Source organism: Amblyomma maculatum, chromosome 11 (assembly GCF_055883805.1).
Source record: "Amblyomma maculatum isolate TAMU_Amacu chromosome 11, ASM5588380v1, whole genome shotgun sequence".
In the NCBI taxonomy this organism is placed as follows: Eukaryota; Metazoa; Arthropoda; class Arachnida; order Ixodida; family Ixodidae; genus Amblyomma; species Amblyomma maculatum.
Genome location: NC_139354.1, coordinates 81,932,117 through 81,951,158, shown reverse-complemented (window position 1 = coordinate 81,951,158; position 19,042 = coordinate 81,932,117). Strand labels below are relative to the sequence as shown.

Below are 19,042 nucleotides of genomic sequence, written 5' to 3'. Positions count from 1 at the left end.
GCATTCTTCCTGGTTACGAAGAAAGGCCATGCAACCCTTTAATGTAGCATGCTTCAAGTGAGGGTGCTGATGCTGTTCACCTGGCAAGGCTTGGCTGAAATTCAGGCATGACCAGATGCTACCCTATCTGCGACTTGAATGGAACTGAGAGCAAATGCAACACAATCGCACATTGTATCATACGAAAATGCAGAAAGCCTAAATCAGGCGGCCGATTTATTGGCAAAGATGCTCGTACAACAGTCTCATTGAATCTTACCCCACCGCTATGCCTGGAGCATAAAATGGAAGCGTTCTTTCATTTTATTTACGTGTATTATTGGCCTCGAGATCGAGCAGAGTCGCCACCTTGCGGCTCAGCGGCGAAACCTACTCAGTGTGGATGCGGAGCGCCAGCCCGCATGCGGCGTGTACAGGAGGGTTTTTGTTTGTTTCGCAGTTCATGTGAGCTTTTGCTTACCTATATGCCTCTTGCAAAATAAATATGAACAGTCTATAACCCCACGCTTCATTAAAAAAACAAATACTTGTCCGTATCGAGCATGTCATGCTTGGATAAGGACATCATCCATCGCGGTAGTCGGCGCTTGAGATCCTTTGACACGCAATGTCTCAAACGAAGTGGTACTGTCGTTAGCGCCGTGTCAAAGCAAAACAGGTCGTTGCCGTCAATAAAAGTTAATGCAAACGCTCAGAAATCGCATATTCCCGTTTCTGTTTGGAATACCGCAGCTTCTAAAACATATGCCACTCTCAGACTGCTTCATATAGCAGAATGTAGTATGAACAAACCATTCTTTGCCTGCTATGTCTTCTGTAGGCACGATACAGTCGTGTACTTTTTTTTCTGCTTTTAAACCTCTGTCGCGGTGTCTCAATGGTAAGGGCGCTCGACTGCTGATTTCGAGAACGGAGGATTCAGTCACGACCGTTTCGAAAGGCGCTCCTCTGTTGTGGGACTTGACTGCACAATAAACAATCCCACGTGGTAAGTGTGGTGTTAATAATGAAAAAAAAAAGACACCAAAACCAGCCTCTGCAATCATCCGTCATAGCCGATGCCGCTTTCATGCGTTACACCCGGGCCAATATGCCTTTCTTTTCTTTTCTTTTAATTTATTTTTTTTGCTGTTGAAGGCTTCTGTGCATCCGTAAAAGTAGTAGTGAGCACATTTTGCTGTAGAGAAATTCTGGAATGTTTGGGAAACATCTTCCTTGCACCTAATTGTTACTCTAAATATTACATAATCACCTAGAATAATGTACTTCAATGGTAGCCTATCATAATCATTATAATCCCTTTTTGTCCAAGTGCTGTCTTCCGAGCAAACTCATCGCTTCAGACAAGGGGAGTAAAACAGCTTATGCGGGCCTAAATATCAGTGTTTAGTTCGGGAATAAATACATTTTTATAGTCGCATGATAAGATGACCTCCATTTCTTTCGAAATAGTTTTATATCCGGCACCTGTTTTGGAAGCAACCCTAATTATTTACTTCGCATAAGATTTATTCATTGCTAAATAATTAGTGATAAAGAAATTTTCAGCCTGTAAAATCGCTTCCCAGAACATGACAGTGCCCATGCGCAGTTTATAACGATGTCTTCGCAGCGAGTAATTCGTAGCTTGCAGTTTAACGTTACTGAAAATAATTCGCTGATTATTGTAAATTTTGTGAAGTGTGTAAAAGTTCTCTCACATGGTGAAATTTATTGGCACTGCAAAACAAAATAATTACACTACTAAGTTACCATTCTATATTAACATCAGAGTCGGAAATCCCTTATACTTTCTTTGGTTTCAGGAAATCATTTACAGTTAGTGGCGCATGCAGTAATACGCTATCACATTTTATGACAATGGCCGCAAGAAGCATCTCAGCAAATTCAATCCACTCAGCGCTGTACAAGTGAACAATCAGCTTTCCTGTGCGGCGAGGTTTCCTGTATAGTGTCGGCGTGATCTCATTTTGGGGGAATACTTGTGCATGGTTGCCTGGGCCAGAGTTGATGTGCACTCAATCTAAAGCAACTCGCCATGATGCAGTATGCTGCAAGTGCTACATTTAACCTGCTTAATCCCCGAGTCAGGTACGATATAATGAACCAGGCTTTCTCAATTCAATCTAAAGTACTGCAGGTCAGAGCACGAACCTTGTATCTGCGTGGGCTCGACACTAAATTCGCCGCTCTCACTCGCATGAGACTCGCGCAAAATGTTTAAAAGTCGATAAGAAAAACAAAGCTGTCCTTAGGAAGGCCCAAGTATTAGGCGCGTGAGCGCGGTACAGCGCAAGAAACGTGCAAAGTAAATCTAGAAGACTGGTGGTTGCGTGCTTTGTTTTCCTAAAATCTGCGCTTCTTCTGCTGCATTGGCAAAATCCTTGGATTTTTTTCTGCAATATCGCAGAAATACTATAGAAAACACGTTTTCATCGCCAACAAATCCGCCGTAAACTCGGAAGCAGACCTACGCATCGTGCGTTTCGGCGAGCGTCGCCGGCTGCCGATCCACACTACCGGAACAACGGTGGCGGCACCTCTAGGTCGATCTCGCGGCGAATAGGTAGAGATGGTCTGCTGTAATATATGGCTCGGTATGTCTGTACACTATTACGTAGACAACTGGGGCTCTCGCACTCACGTTAAGTGTTTATAAAGAGAACATGCACCGCATTGATTGATTTATTGATTGATTAACTGTATTGATCAGGGTATTCTTCGCGGTTGCTCCTTTTTGTAGAACCTTCGGCGCTGGGTGGTGTCCGCATTCCACGGCTCCACTTGCTGCCGCCACCCGTAGAGCACGCTGTATCAGACCTCGTTTGCCTTCACAGCGGTCGCTGGCCAGCAATGCATCCCATTGCTTCGCAGTAGGGTGTTGTATAACTAGTACCACGTCTATTGTTTGGCACGCCTATGTTATATGATACATCGTGGGTCTTCCCTCACACCATGGGCATACGTCCGGAAATATCCACCGGAAATATGTTACATTAGCAGGCTGTACTGGAAAGACTCCTGCTCGCCGCAGTTCACGGCGGCACGGGACACACCACTGTACTGTCCGCAGAACGCAAGTACGCCTTTCACTTAGATTTAATGTTATAACATTCTATTTCTAACTACTCAACGCTAAGATTATAGGTTTTTCCTGGAATATTATCTTGATATTCTGTATGTCGCTACTACATCTCCCATTGTAGTACAGAAGCATTCATCCAGCCGTCGTATCAAGAGCAAAAAATTGTGAAATATGTACTTGCTAAGCATTTTACCGGAGCCCACGAAACAGTCAAGGAATTGATGTGGATTGGAATGTAGGAATTTTTCTTGGAAGCATACAATAATTGTAGCTCTCGATACAACCAATTAATAAGTGTATTTGATAGCTAGACGCAGACACATTAGCGCTGCTCATTTCACATCGTCGTCCTGTTCACAAACATTCACTTATTTACAGAAGCTTTCGATCGTCTGACATGTAACTACGTTAAAGTACCGTTATGTGCCCCAGTGCTCATAGAGAGAGTTGCAATGACGTGCTTTCGCCTAGGTAGCATAAAACATTAGTACAACATATTGCCAGATCCCTTCAGTTATCTCAATCGCCCTGAACCTCCCACCAAATTTTTGTTACAGAATAAAATCGGCAACTACTGGCGCCACCGCCGATCAAGGGTCCGCGAGCGGTGTATCACCTCGCAGCGTATGGCGCGGTTATCCCGTATATTCTTAGTTCCACGCGTAAGTCTCAGGTGGCGCACTGAAAAAAATTTGCAAAACTGTTTGTGGTTTTGTGAACGCAAGTTAAATAATCATTTTCCCTTTCGACACATCAAAAGATGATTGTTTCGTACTTTATACTATACTAAATGTTTCCAGAGTTCAGCTGACTTGCTGATCGGTGCGATAGTCTGCTGCTTTATGACACTTGTGACATGGAGGAATGGATATGCATTTTACAGGTAGAAAACGCTAAACACAATTCAAAGTCTTTATCAAAAGTGTACAGTCCAGGGGGCGTGATTCTGATCCACTTCGTGCGACTTGTAATGCATTTCCAGTGTTCCGAATTCCTTGTTGGTAATATTTTCGCTCTACCATTTTCAGTTTGGAGCCCCTCCACTAATACTAAATCAGCGCCGCAACATTGCTCAGGAGCACAGCCATTTGGCTGTACACTTTTGGAAAAGGCTGTGAATATACTCACAGACGATATTTGTTGCTTTATTTTCTGAGGTCACCCATGATTAACGTTGTGATCTGGCTCGATGCAATGCTCCAGTTCTTTAGGTATGCGTTTGTAAAACTGAAAAACGATTGTGTTCAGGTTTGAATGTACCTTTTATTTCATATTCACAAAATAATTAACGTATTCCTGCTTTAACCAATTATTTCTATGCCCACAATAGGCACTCGCTGTGGCGCAGCATATTAATGAATCGTTTTATAATATTATTCGAGAGAACTCTTGGATGGATGAGCAAAGTCGAAATAACATGTTCAAGTGGGTAAGTTGGTTTGCAAGGGCAGGTTTGCCTTCACTTGCAGACAGGAGTGATTTCATCAGATCCGTATGTCTTATGAACAAGCCTATGAATAGGAAGGATGATTTCATCAAGATGTGTTGTCGGACGCGGCTCTTTGAGCTAACTAGATAACATAAAGGGAATTGCAAGAAACGAATGTTAGAGCTGCTGAAATCGGGGGTGACCGCAAGTAGGAATATCGCCAGTGCTGCTGATGTTTAAAAGTCTTTAAATATTCCTCTCCGCTTTTCTGTTCTTTTGGTAGGTTGTGCGCACATCTAGTTTTCCTTTTCTTCTTTTATGGCGCTTCCGCAATTAGCCGCTTTTATCACCTTGACAACGGGCCTGTATTCTTTGATTTTCCTAGCGCTTTGCGTTCCTCAATTTTCAGCTCCTCATGTTTTTATATGTGAACAGTGTGCTCAGCGCCTTTCGCCCTTTCGCTTTCTGAAACTCCGCCGCAGCACTCGCATCGTGTTCAGCTGTTGTCACAAAATCGACGCACATTTTTACAAAGCCGACGCGGCGCGAGGCCCGCGCGTCGCCGCATCGAAACTTTCACAATGTTCTAGAAAAATCTCCTTCCCCGCACAAGAGAGCGCGTCGCTTTGTACGCGTCGCAGTCACCCTCTTTCTCATCACCCGGGGATAACTGTGATTGATCAGACCGTCCGGAAAATTCCAGACATCTCCAGAACATTCTATGGGACCTAGCCAATGACGACGCGCAGCTCGACGGGAGGAAGAGAGTGCTCCAACCAGCGAAGCTAAGTGTGTGTGCGCGTTAGCCATAGCGCGCCTTTACAGACAGACGCGGTGCGCCCTATTTATTGAAGTCGCGCCGCTTGTGTAGTCAGTCAGTCAGTCAGTGGTTGCGGCGTGTTCGCAAGTGCGACAACTGGATTCCCGGGGATCACCCGCTGCTGACAAGCCCACGGACCTGCGAGGGAGCGGCGCTCGTCTTGCATGGCGGCCACATCGTGACTCTCGAGGCATCGGACTGCAATAATGCCCGGTGAACAAGTTGGTGTTTGTTTAAGGGACTCTCTCGTGTTTGTTCTGTATTGTCAGCCTCTGTGTTAATGAATACCTCTGTCATGCTTAGCGTTAGTATTCTGTGAACCTCTCATCTGTGCATTTCAAGTGCTCTTGTGTATTCCCCTGTATCGTCTTTTGCTGTGTATAAAGTTTGTTGTGTTTGTTACTTGTGGCTCCTACTCTTACTCTGGCTTGAACCGGCGAAAGCTGGGCACCAAACGGCCACCCCCTTCTGTCACTACAAGGTAGTTGCATTCCGGCTGAGCTTGCCACGCAGGTCGAGGGCATCTCCTTTGCGACCGGAACAGCTACCCCCCACCTCTAAGGGTGCCTGGGAGTGCGCGCACCATTAAGGGCGCATCGTTAATAATACCTCCTAATTATTAACGGGTGACAGCGGTACTAGAAAACATTTGTGGTGCCAAACAAATGGACACAAAAGTTGAGGCAAGAGGATTTATAGCCCGCGGTGTGGAGACTTTCAATTAGAAAATTCAGTTAGAGAGGAAGCAGTAGCAGGAGGGGGGTGGTATACTTCACGAAAGGAGGAACCTTCACTGATGATGCGGCCACCGGTTAGTACTGCTTTCAGCAGTTCTTGCCGTCTCAGTTTCAGTCTGAATAAATGTTCAGACTACATCAAAATCGGTTTTCTGTAGCTCTGTAGGCACGTGTTAGGTTCCTTACATTTATTGATCGATTCAACGTCCTTTATTGAAAACGAAACTCGTGGCCATGAATAGGGGTAAAGGGGAGTAGGCGAAATCTTCACTGTTTGCACAGGTTGTTATTTTAATATTTATTTAGCATTAGCACCTGAAATGTCTCTGGTGTGTGGTATTACCAGAAATGGGCATATAGTTCGTAATGTTCACATCGAAAGCGATTAAATGGCAGTCTTCAAGCGACGTGGGTTGCAGTAGCGCACAGTGTTGGCAGGCAGATTATTTCAGTCCGAGCCTAGTGTACAAAGAAGGATTGCACAGACTGGAAGCAAAAGGAACCTGGTGCCTAAAGAGTAGCATGGAGACAGAACATGCTCGAAAATTCTTGAGGCATTTACGACCGCTTAAGAGCGATAAGGCGGAAGCCTTTGGGGCTAGTTCCACTGATCGTTCCTTTGACAGAACCCCGCCGATCATACAGGGCAGGGCAGCAGCTTCTCCGTGCCGGAGTCTAGGTCCGTAGCTCCACTTAGCTGTGATAGCGCGTGCAAATTGCTCCGCTTGGGCTTAATAACTGGCGGCACATGGCGTGTGTCACGATCTCTCCTGGAGATCGGGGCGACGGCGCCATCGTGGCGCGTCTACATTGTAAAATATATGACAGGAACGCTCTACAACGAGAACTGAGTTATGAGTAGCGTGCATAGTGCAGTTAAAATATATAGTAGATGTTTTTGAGAAGCCAAACAGCATTTTTTGAAGGTGAGATTTTATTATATGCAGGCGGCTTCGGTAGCCCTATAATTCCGGTTTTGGCGGACATCAAAATATTCAGTGCCACTTAGTAACTAAATTCTAATAATTAGCTCATTTTTACACTGCATTTAGGCGATTATTTTATTCTGGGATATGCAGCGAGTCTATAGTAATAGTCATACCAGTTTTTGAAATTTCTAAATACGATTGTCCTTAGCTGCTTGGCGCAAGAAACTGCTCTCTTGGCCCAAAAGACGCATAATTTTGGAAGCCTTTTGGAAACTCCGCACTCTTGGCAAAGCATAAGGCACTGTAAATGAATAACCTCTGGACCATGTGTCATTTGCTGTCCATGTGGGCTCGAGCAGCGAGAAGCGACGATTACCGCAGCGCAGGCGGGCAAGTACCATTGATTGACAGCGCTGGGGGTGTTGAGGTTTTATATCCCCCAAATTGACAAAAGGAAAAAGCTTAAGTATGCGCAGATTATGACTAGCAGCTTACCGGTATCGCCCAAGAAGACAGTACACAACAGTTGCATCTTACCTGTACTCACCTATGGGGCTGACACGTGGAGGCTAACTAAGAGGGTTCTACTAATGTTGAGGACTACGCACATGGCTATTGAACGAAAAATGGTAGCGGTAACATTAAGAGATAGGAAGCGTGCAGATTGGGTCAGAGAAATAACTCAGGTTACTGAAATTCTAGTGGAAAGGAAGAAGAAATGGGCATGGGCAGGACATGTAGTGCGAAGAGAGGATAACCGATGGTCGCTTAGGGTAACAAACTGGATTGCAAGGGCAGGAAAGCGTAGCATGGGGCGGCAGATAGTTAGGTGGCCGGTTGAGGTTAAGACGTTCGCAAGGGTCAAGTGGGCGCAGCTAGCGCAGAACCGGGTTAATTGGAGAAATATGGGAGAGGCCTTCGCCTTGCAGTGGGTATACTCAGGATGATGATGATGATGATGATGCATTGTGCCTGTTTTTAATAGCTCTTACGTACGTTTTGACCTTGTGGAGCTTCAGCCTTTGTTATCAATTCAAGGTAAAACAGTTCGCCTGATTATAGAGACCGAAAGCGTCTTTTGGCAGATACGATTTTTATTTTGACACCAGAGAAAGACAAGGGTCGATTATACCCCCCGCGGAAGGTTTATATGGTCGTACGCTAAGGCTGAGTGAAGGAATTCGTGCTTAAAGTGAACAAAAAGGGGCGGGCCCTGCTGCGCCTCAAATAAGGAAAGCAATGTCAGACAATTATCCTACTCCTGAGCAATAAAAAAAGTGCTTGAAGACGATAGCGAATAACTTACAGTTGCTAGGGGCATCCAGTGCGGCCTACCGAAAGCGCAGAAAAGAGCGAATGTTGGGTACTTTAAATATTATTGACTGAAAACTGTTGAAAGATAGCGGCTATTATTAACTATGATGCTGTTCTAGAAGAAGCTGTAGTGGTTGTGTTTCTTAATTTATGTATAAACTCTTTTGTAATGTTCTTGTTGACTACGAAGGTCTTTTTTTTTGTTGGCGGCACAATTTCATGTCACAGCTGTGGTTTCTGCCTAATCGTAAGCACTCATCGTTTTCGTAACAGTTATTTATCTATTACGTTTAAACGTAATTGCAGCGGTGAAGGCTACGGCGCCTAGGCCATTCAAAGTTATGAGGCTTAGGGAAAGAATTTGATGTTATACGCGAAAGGAAGTTTATTTCGTTGGTACTGAGTGTGTCAGGGGCCGATGAAAGGAGGCAAGCAGAACGAGCGATACCTCAATAGGTGCATTCTATTTGCACTCACATTAAGAATGTCGCCCTTTCTAGTGGAAAATATGCAAATTTCCTGCATGGAAACTTTGCTACCCATCGTGAACCATACTTTTTTCTAGAAGCCGAACGCTCTGAGCCCAGGTGGGCTGCTGCTGCAAAAAACTTTACAGTAACCATCGATGCCCTCTTGATACGTTGACATAATATGGTGGGCCAACTGGCTTGAAAGCAACATCAATCAATAGAACGATGTTAGATATTTAGTGGAAAATGAATGACACCAGATAATGCAGAACATATTTTGCCTGCATTAGAGCTTGTTTAGCATTGCTGCAAACGTAGAGAAAGGTTCACATTGCAACATATCTTATCATATTTAGATTTTTTTTTCTGTTTACAACTTAAAAGTGTATTTTGTTTCGTCTAGATCCAGGAAGTTCACTACCACATGGGCGCTTCAACAAATCTTCTTGATGCAGGATATGTGAGACTTCAATATGATTTGGTAAGAGCTAATTAGTTGCTTTAGGCAGTATCAAGCTGCAGTCGCTCGAAAGATAGTTCCATCCAAATCTGTAATGAGCTTACAGCCAAATATCTTCACAAGAAACGACTGCACTAAAAGCTGATTTGAAGCGTATCATATTAATTTCATAATATTTTGCACTCTTTTCTCACTATGCCTAAATAAAAGATTGTATACGCTCTAAGTTTTATAGATGTAAAACTATAAACATTTTACATACATGGTAAATGCACAAATTTGTCTAGTTCAGTATTTTCCCAGCACGTTAAAACATAATTCATGTCTGGCTATTACTGGCAGAATAAAAAGGTGCGTTCAATACGGTTACATCAACTAGTAGGTTTTTATAAGGGGATAAATAAGTTTTGAACGCGTAGTCGCAGCTGACAGTCCAAATCCCCGACCTTATCCAGTGATCACGTGCACTACCGAGCGTCTGTCGACCACTGCGGGCTATGCTTGTGGGAACACAGAGACAGCACGCGCCCACAATAAAGAGACATTTATTACTCCAATAACAACGACACCAGCTAGCAATAAAACACGCCAGTGAATCCAGGTCGTCCGTCTCACCAGCAAGGCTACAGGCGGATGTTCGCCCACGTTATGGCAGGGGATAAACTCCGAAGCTGAGCAGGGTGACATAGCGGGAAACGTTCCGAGAGGCCTTTGCCTCACCGGGGACTACGGAGTCGTGCGAGAATACGTCCGCTTGCGCCAAGCTCCTGATGCCCAAAGACAGCTTTGCCCGCATGCCCAGCGACAAAACAAGCGGTGCCGCTTGTGCTGCTACGACGCTGGCGTCACCTCTCGATAGGTAAACGCCAACCATCGACACTGGCGCCATCTCCTGATATCTAGAGTAGCTATCAGGGGGTAAAGCTGACTTTAAGGAGAACGAAAGGATATCGTTCCCCACATCCCCGCAACCTTAAACTTGACCCACGCGCCTGCAAGTACATGCTATGGAGACGTCTTCATGAACTTGCACTTGAGGCAGAACATTCCAGCACAGGTAGCACCGACGCCCTCGCAGACTTCCGCTGTTCGCCGACGGTTGCGTGAAGGTGTCCGTGGGATGGCTGGCATGTCACGTGGGCTTCAGTGTCTGCAGGTCAATACGCAGTGGGCGCCGGTCGAAAACTGCGACCAGGAGTCCGTAGAGGTAGTGCCGCTGACTGAAAGCCAGATGCAGACGTCGCCAGAGAGGGTACCGAGCCGAGCCACGTGCTGGGACCACGTGTCCACGGGGCTCGCGAGGCCGACTGAAAGCTGCAGGCCAGGATTCTGCAATGGTGCGTAAGGCGGCACGGTTGCACCTGTACGCCAGGGTAGCAGCAGCCGGTGTGACTGCTGACTGGCCTCGCCTCGGCTGCCCCGCTTGGTTGTGCCGTACAAGATACAGGCAGATCCGGCGCAGCAGGCGCCAGTGAGACAGTGTGCAGAGGACAGTAAGCCTGGGTGGCTCCGGCAAATCTGCATAACTAGCAGAACGCTGTCCTCATGCCTTTAACCAAAGTCACGAGATGAAGCACTGGTGTCCGCACAGGCCTCGTGGCTCCGTACTAAACTCGCTAGCAAATCGTGTCATACGGCTGTAAAACGCCAATTTCAAGTGAACAAAGCACTTTCTTGAGTTGAATGAGACTACTCCGTTCGTATGAGGATACCTAAAAAACAAGTGGGCTGCAATGTGCTCCCGCTTTACTACATCACGGTCCTGGTGGTCGTTTCTGCTGGCGTGGGGCAGGCACCTACGAAAGCTATAGACCTAACAAGCACTGTCACAAAGATCACCTTCAGATTATAAACACAACCCGGAAAAGGATTATGCGCATACAGCCGCGAAGAGACATCGGCTTGATGGGATAGTCCTACTTGGCTCATCTCACGAAGCAGATTTGCGGTCGACGCCCACCGTCCAGGATAGTGTCGGAACGCCCGGTGCCGAGCTGCAATACCAGCAAGCTTTTAGTGGCACCCGTGTCCCCAGGCCACTCGGCTCCCTCCCGAAGTCGCTAAACAGACTGAAAAGAAAGTATGCACAGGAAAATTGGGACCGTTCACGCGGATTCCGTACTCACTCCCTTCAGTCCGGCAACTCCGCAGGCGCTAGGCATCGCGCTCCTTTGAAGTCTCCCACGTTGTTCTAAGCTGAAGGAAGTTCTCCAAAAGGTACAAAAAATGCGCTGCGCATGTCGAAAAGCTCAAACATGAAGTAGCGGAAATCACAGCGCGCTCAAGAAAGCATACCGCAGCGCCTAGCGATCATAATTCCCTCTAGGCCTAGCACTTCATATGTCCGGACAACCAACGTCTCTTGAACCGAACAGTCGCCCAATGCTCTAAGAGAATGACCCACGCTGGGCGCCAGAGGGGCGTTCATTATCCGGTATCATTGCGAGCCGTTCGCTGACGCCGGCATAGAGGAAGTTGGTGGTGACAGAGAAGGAATGTCTCGAGATAGTTTTTGCTCTGCGGAAGTTCGACTACTATGCCGAAGGCGGGGAATTTGTGATCTAGACAGATCACATGGCACTCATCAGCGAGCAGAGCGGCCGCCTGTTGCGTTCGGCCCTATTACTGCAGTGTTAGGACTTCACCGTGTGCTATAGAAAGGGGAAAAACAACGATGTGGCCGACGCACTCTCGCGAGCGCCATTTGAGAGAGAGGAAGCCACGCAACCGACCATCCGACAGCGAGCGAGAGTGAGGAACATACCCGAGCAGTCGTCTACGTAAGGTAGGCGGACCAACCACCTATTCGGGCGAGAATGTGAACCACGTGAACTACGCGAGTTCCGTGGGATCGTGTTCAGCAGAAAGGAGCTGCTCGAAGCTCAGGAGAAAGCTCCGTCGGCTAGACTGTCGGCGTCCTGCTGATGTATGTCCCCTCCGAGAACGATACAAGTGAGGCTTTCAAGGTTGTGATAGTGTTAAAAGTGGCACGTTTGAGCTAATTTCGCGACTCGTGCGTCGCCGGGTATGCTAGCAGCCCAAAGACTTACAATGTTGAGTTGCTTTGCTATATGGCCTGGCATGAAATGGGATGTAACCCTTTACGCCCGAACATGTCATGTGTGCTAAAGCGTGAAGTCACGAGGCGTATGGCCACCCGGCCTCATGCAGCCAACTAACAGCTAGACTCCTTGGCAAATCGCGGCGGACCACATCATGGGACCGCGCCCCATGACACCGAGTAGGATTCAATTTTTATGGTGATCACAGATCATTTCAGCAAATGGGTAGAGCTTTTTCCCCTTCGAAAGCTGAGGACACGAGTGATCATTTAAAAGCTGATAGAAGTATTCACCTGGTTCGGTTTCCCAGAGCAATTTATCACGGACAAGGCGTCCTATTTTACTGCGAGGGTGTTCGTAGGTTCGTGCGGTGCAGTTGGCATAAAGCTTGAAAAACGATGAAGATTCGTGCGATGCACTTGGCATAAGACATTAGAAAACGACCACCTATTATGATCAGTCGAACCACATGGAAAGCGCCAACCGCAACATCGAGTACATACTTGTCGCGGCAGAAAGATTGGGACTCCTATCTGTCGGATATCACGTTCGCTTTGCAGTCGACTACTAACCGAGCTACTGGGTATTCGCCGTCTTCTCTCAATCTGGGTAGAGAGCTGCTAAATTCGATGGATCGGGTTCTAACGGACAGCAGGAAGACGCCAGTCGCTTCATCGGCCTTACGCAAGGCTCACCGCAAACTGACCACTGCTAGGGCGCAGCAGAAAGCAGAGTACGTACGCTTGCATCGAGTTCACTAAGAAGTGGGCATCCTGGTGCTTCGGCGCCAACATGTCCTCAGCGACGCTAGCAAACTGTTTGCGGCTTTGTTGGCACCGACATGAATCGGGATTGTTCACGTGCGAGAAAAGAATTCTTTGCTCGTTTACAGACTCGAACTCTTGCGGTTGAAAGTGACAGGCGGATCCTTGCACGTATGCGACCTGAAACGCTATGTGCAACGAGATGGGTGGGTAGAAGACGCAGCCCGAATCGCGCCAGTCAGAAAACGAACGCTGCGATCAACCGGCGAACACTGCATCCCGCTATAACTTGCGCCGAAGGCAGAAATAGAATCTCCCTGCGCAGCCTAGAGCGAGGACGTGAGCTGGCGGACAGTCTCAGTTTTTGCATGAGCAGACGGGCCGTTCTCGTCATTTATTAACGCAAGACTGACTTGCGATAATCCTCATGATAGTCGTGAGGTTTGGGCCGCTATACGCAGCGCGCGCTGTGGAAGTTGGTTCATTACATCTGTGTTGATCTTTTCAGAGTAGATGGAAAAAAAGCAGGGCACATTCAAACGACGTCGTTCGCTACCGAAAAACAGCCACCGCACCGCATCGTCAGGGAGCCGCTGCTGGACGCCACACCCCGGACAAGACAACCAGCTGCCACCTCGAGATGCTTGGCCGGTTTATCTGTAAGCCACGCCGCATAGGAGTGGCCCACCAGCTGACCTGGCGACGCCGCTGCCAGCGTGAGCACGTCCGGCCGCTTTGACGAACAGCGTCGCAGCCACCACATCAAGCTGGCCAATCCTAGGTCGCAAACGTAGCTGCAGGCCTATTGCCGATGCAAACCCTGGGGCCTGGCCGGAAAATTAAGTAGCGTCATGGAGGCGATGCCGCCGCCCGTGGCCTCGGTCCTGAAGCCAGCTGACACAGCACCATAGGAAGGCTCGGTCACGGACCTGGTCCCAAGGCAACAATAACCGATACGAAAACAGGGCGTTCAGGTTCGTCTTAAAGGCGCCGTCGAGCTTATTGTGGAAGCTGATTCCCGGTCAAGACCCCTTCATCCATCGTCATCTGGTGGGAGATCAAGTCTGGAGCGGTCGAACGGCGGAGGCGTGTCGCGGCCGTCAACGAAGGCACCAACAACAGCCACATGACATCGCAAGGTGAACCTCGGGGGCTGGAGAATGTTAATTTCCGGTTTGCCCGGTTCTGCGTTCGGGAGGCTTCTTATGGAAGGGAAGATGTGGGGATACATGCATATCCCAATATCATCCCTAGCCAGCGACGAGCGCGGCAGAGTCACGAGACGACGCGCGCTCATCAGCAGAGGTTGGGAGAGACTTAGCGCTTCCCTCGCTCCCCATACAATGCTGCGACGCTACACCATCGCGCTGGTCACTTAGTGAAGGGTGCATTTCAAACACGAGGATGAACTACTTGCTTCTCGCTGTCTGGGCCCGAGAAGGAACCGATAACTTCTCGGTATTCAATACCGAGAGGGATAAAACCTGGGGGCTCGTGATAGGCAAGCTATCTTCTGCCTCACCTACACATGGAGGCCCTAGACATACCAGCCTGACCTTCCCTCCTGCCGACAACTACGATGACCCTGTGAGCCACCCGAAATCTTACGTTATTGGATAGAACATTCTTCCGCAGTATGTGTTGTTGCCTTACGTTATGGTTAGTAAATTGTTGGTTGGTTTGTGGGGTTTAACGTCCCAAAGTGACTTAGGCTATGAGAGACGCCGTAGTGGAGGACTCCGGAAATTTCGACCACCTGGGGTTCTTTAACGTGCGCTGATATCGCACAGCACACGGGCGCCTTGCTTTTCGCCTCCATCGAAAAGCTGCCGCCGAGGCTGGGATTCGATCCCGCGTCCTTGGGAACGGTTAGTAAATTGTTACCTGGCGTGCCCGGTCGTTGCCTATTCCGTCTAGACCTGCCGCGGCTGCGGCTCTGCGCCACGGCTTTGAAACACATGTCGGGTACGAGTAACGCCTACGTGCAGTTGGCACAGGAGCTCGCCTACCCGGCCGACTGTTGGTAGTGTGACCTCATAACCTTCTACACAATAGTAATTCTCTCGACCTGTTTTGACTCAATCGTGCAGAAAGTGTATTAGTAATGTGTAGAAATGCTGAATTTCTAGCGTCCTTCGAACGCACTCACAATGCAGCAGACATAACATGCAATAAAAACGGAGCTGTACTGTGGCGCTAAAAGAATTCGTCAGAAATGTAAGTTACCCTCACTGTAAGATAAGTGTAAAAGGCGCTAAGCATTTCCAGGTTGGCTAACAAAAAACAAACATTAGTGAGGTTTAACTACCCGAGTCGTAACTATATATAGCTGAAGAATCGAACGCGTCGCGACGACGATGCCGACGAGTTTACGCACTCAGGCAGGCGGGCGCTTCATCCAAGGCGAAACTGGAGAGGCCCACGGCGAAGCAAGAGTAATGCCGTCTCTTAGCCTCGTACTGCAGCTGCGGAGCCGGCGAACGTTAAGCGAATCAGTTATTACACCATCTCCTATTCACAGGGTATCACATCGGCGCATCCAGCCGAGTGCGGCATTGGAGTAGTAGAGGTCATTGCTATATGCATGCAGGTCTCCGAAGAAAAACATCTGAAAACACTGCAGAATCTGCAGTGAAGAAATGCGAAGGAGTGTGCGTTGTTACTGCACACAGTGCACTGCGTGGTCTTTGTAGGATTTGCTATCAAGTTCAGCGCCCATACTTACAGGGGAAATTTACATTCCCTACGCGCATTTGTTGCAGTGTTCCTGCAGCTGTGGTATAAGATGATACTTTTCGCTGATATCACTTGGCGTCGCTTGAGCGCTTTCGTTGCAGTGCTGCTGTAAATTGGAATGGTGGTAGGGCGTCGGCCCTTTCACGTGGTGTTCAAATAGCCACATGATGTTCTCATGGAACTTGACTGTCACGTGAACTTATCACGTGATACCCTCATAGTTACGTATCCAGGGTAGAACGAGAGAGAGAAGGCTACACGGTATCAAAAAGCACTGAACAAGGTTTGGTTTGGTTCGCTTTGTGTGGTTCAACGACCCAAAGCAACTCAGACTATGAGAGACGCCGTAGTGGAGAACTCCGGAAATTTCGACCCCCTGGGGTTTTTTAACGTGCACTGACATCACACAGCACACGGGCGCCTTGCTTTTCGCCTCCAGTGAAAAGCAGCCGCCGAGGCCGGGATTCGATCCTGCATCCCTGGGAGCAGTAGTCGAGCGCCTTAACTACTGTGCGACCCTGGCGGGGTCACTGACAAGGGTATATGAGGGAGCCTCAGTTCGCAAGTCAAGCCAATATTTCGGCAATTAGACTTGTCTTCATCTGGGAAGGGCGATCATCACTGGCAGGGTTTAAATACGTTTTTTGCTTCCGAAGAACTAAAGCGAGGGAGGTGGAGGGAGGAAGGTTAAGGAGAAGAAAGTAGGCTAAGGAGTGAAAAAATGTTTCTTCGGATGCATTTCTTAGCAAGAAGCCGGTTATCCTGTGGCCTGCAAAAGAAAATAAAAATCGGCAACAGCACAAGAAACTACAATGCGGGGTGGATGATTAGTCAGCACCTAAAACAGGTTTGATGCTAGCACGGTTTTCTATAAAGATGACAGGCATTACAAATGGTCCTGATAAATAATAGATCTGCAGAGGAACAGCGTTCAAAAGCTTTCCGGAAGGAGTTTTGTATATTTATGTTGTGCACTGAAGCTTTTAATATTCCCTTTTTGTCAATCTTGAATTAGTGAGCAGGAACTATTCTGTGTAGTAAAGAGTTTGGTCAAATTAGCGAAGCTGGGCATGTCCCAGTGTGGACTGATTGCTCAGCTGGTTGTTCAGTTTGCCGCAGGGCTTGATCTCTAGATTTCAAAAGTTACTCCAAGGGCTGGTTTCAAATACTTGCCACCCAAGCCCAGCTAGCACTATTGCGCGATAAAGCTGCATGTGCGTTCATATGAAAACTTTATCCCATATAGACGTCAATGTGGCGCCAGTGAATGGAATTTTGAAGAATTGCAAACTGGATTATAAGAAAAGGCGTAGCATTAGTTAATGCTTGAACACCTGTGCTGCACCATAAAAAAATAGAGGGGCAGGGGACTAGGCTTGCAAATTTGATGTGAAGGGTCAGTGAGCTGAGCGTTTTGAGCTTCGCATCCAGTTTGCAGACAATTGGAAAAGGGTGTTGTGACCCGGAGGACCTGCTTGGCCATGCTGGGTTCGGTCAGGACTGCCTCATTACGTTGAGCAGGGCCACCCTCCAGGTCTTCCATAACCAGGTGGATAGCCACCAGATTTGCAATGGTCGAGTTGGCGAGAAAAACCTTTTGCCGACAGAAAACTGCAGCTGTATCGACCCCAGGCCGCTAGTCAGCGAATGCCACAATTTTTATCTACTTAACGAAAAGGAAGGAAGAACAACAACAAAACTCCCTTAAAATCGGAAAACTATGATGCAACAACAACCCGGCGCATGAATACTGCGAGGTCATCTGATTTGCGCACCTTGGAGCAAGCAACGAAGCCCACTACACGGATCACGGATAGTATAAAACGTTTACCTGAGTTAGGCATGTAAACTGACAGCGGCGAAACTCAGCTAAGCCAGGGTATAAAAAACGAAAGCAGTAGAAGTCGTGGGCGCCGCCGGGGTGGTGCAGGGTTAGATGCCCTACTACTGTGGTATCCGCGTTCGACCCCGATCGCGGCGGCTGCGTTTCGATGGAGGCGAAACGAAGAGGCGTCCGTGTGTTGTGCAATGTCAGCGCACTTTAAATATCCCCAGGTGGTCGAAATTACTCCGTAGCCCACCAATACGGCTCCTCTTTCTCTCTTTCCAATTTAATTCCCACCTTCTTTGCTTCCCTTACGGCGCGGTTCAGGTGACCACAGAAGCACGTGTGACAGATACTACGCCTTTCCTTTACTGTGCACTAATTAATATTATTTGTTATTATTATTATTCTATTAAGTCGTGGATACGACAAATTGTTTCCTTATTGTTGTTCTTGTAGCACTGCGTTTTCCGCCGTCCGGCATCGTCGCTTGTAAGTCTTGCTGTTTGGGAGTTTCTATCGATAGTTTAGATCCCTCAGCTTAATATTTCCTACTGGCGGTACTTCACGGCGAAGGATATCGATAAGATTAGTAGTTTGGCTTGTAGGCGTGCGTAGAGAGCGCTTGGAAACGCATGGATCCGGCGTCTTGCTTGTGATTTTCTTTTTTTTTCGCTCCATTTTTATCATGGGTCTCGGCGAGCGCACGACACTATCGTTGGACTTGTGAGCTGGGCAAAATTCACCTTTTTCGTTATATTATTAACCTAATTTTTGTACTTCAGGAGACGACATTGAAGAATTTTGATTAAAGATTTATCGACATATATTTCAAACAAATATAATACCGAACAATATGTGGTCTCAATCCGCACAAACTGATGGAGTTGACGCCAGTTTCAGTGGCCATATTCATTGCGCCCTTATCCCACAACTTTCTTGGCACAATCCTTCCTTTTGCTGCGTGAGTTTCAGCCGTCATCATAGGAGTAATTGTTTTGTAGCGCAGGTTAAGAGCACGTCATGGTGCAGTTTTTTCGTGCATTCAAGAAACCTTGCTGAAGAATTTAGATACATTTTCACATTTTATATATGGACGTATTTTTGAGTGCCATTGCTGAAGTAACATATATCCCTACACCAATAGGTGAGCCTGCCAGACGATGACTCTATTGTGCTGCATTCTTTCGCCTTTCAAGAAAATAATTATCTCCAGAAGCTAAGGCTTAATAAAGAGCCTTACAACAGGCATGAAATGTGAGTAGAAATTTTTATATTTTCATACTTCGGATCAGTGGCAGATGCAGTTGTGCATAGTGGATAATGTGCAAGAGTAAATACAAAAAAGGGGTGATTAAATAGCGTTGGGGGAGAAGTAAACGGTTCCTGAGGGAGCAGATATGTTGTCTGT

At 47.4% G+C, this 19,042-nt stretch overlaps 1 protein-coding gene across 1 annotated transcript in view; it reads left to right on the top strand.

The window, feature by feature from the left end:
• LOC146174267 (uncharacterized) overlaps positions 1–15,097 on the top strand; it is a 65,460-nt gene extending 50,363 nt beyond the window's left edge. Inside the window, exon 5 of the mRNA XM_084585365.1 lies at positions 14,988–15,097. Within this exon, the coding sequence (XP_084441491.1) occupies positions 14,988–15,097 (110 nt within the window). The remainder of the gene's footprint in view (positions 1–14,987) is intronic.
• The last annotated feature ends 3,945 nt before the right edge of the window (positions 15,098–19,042 follow it).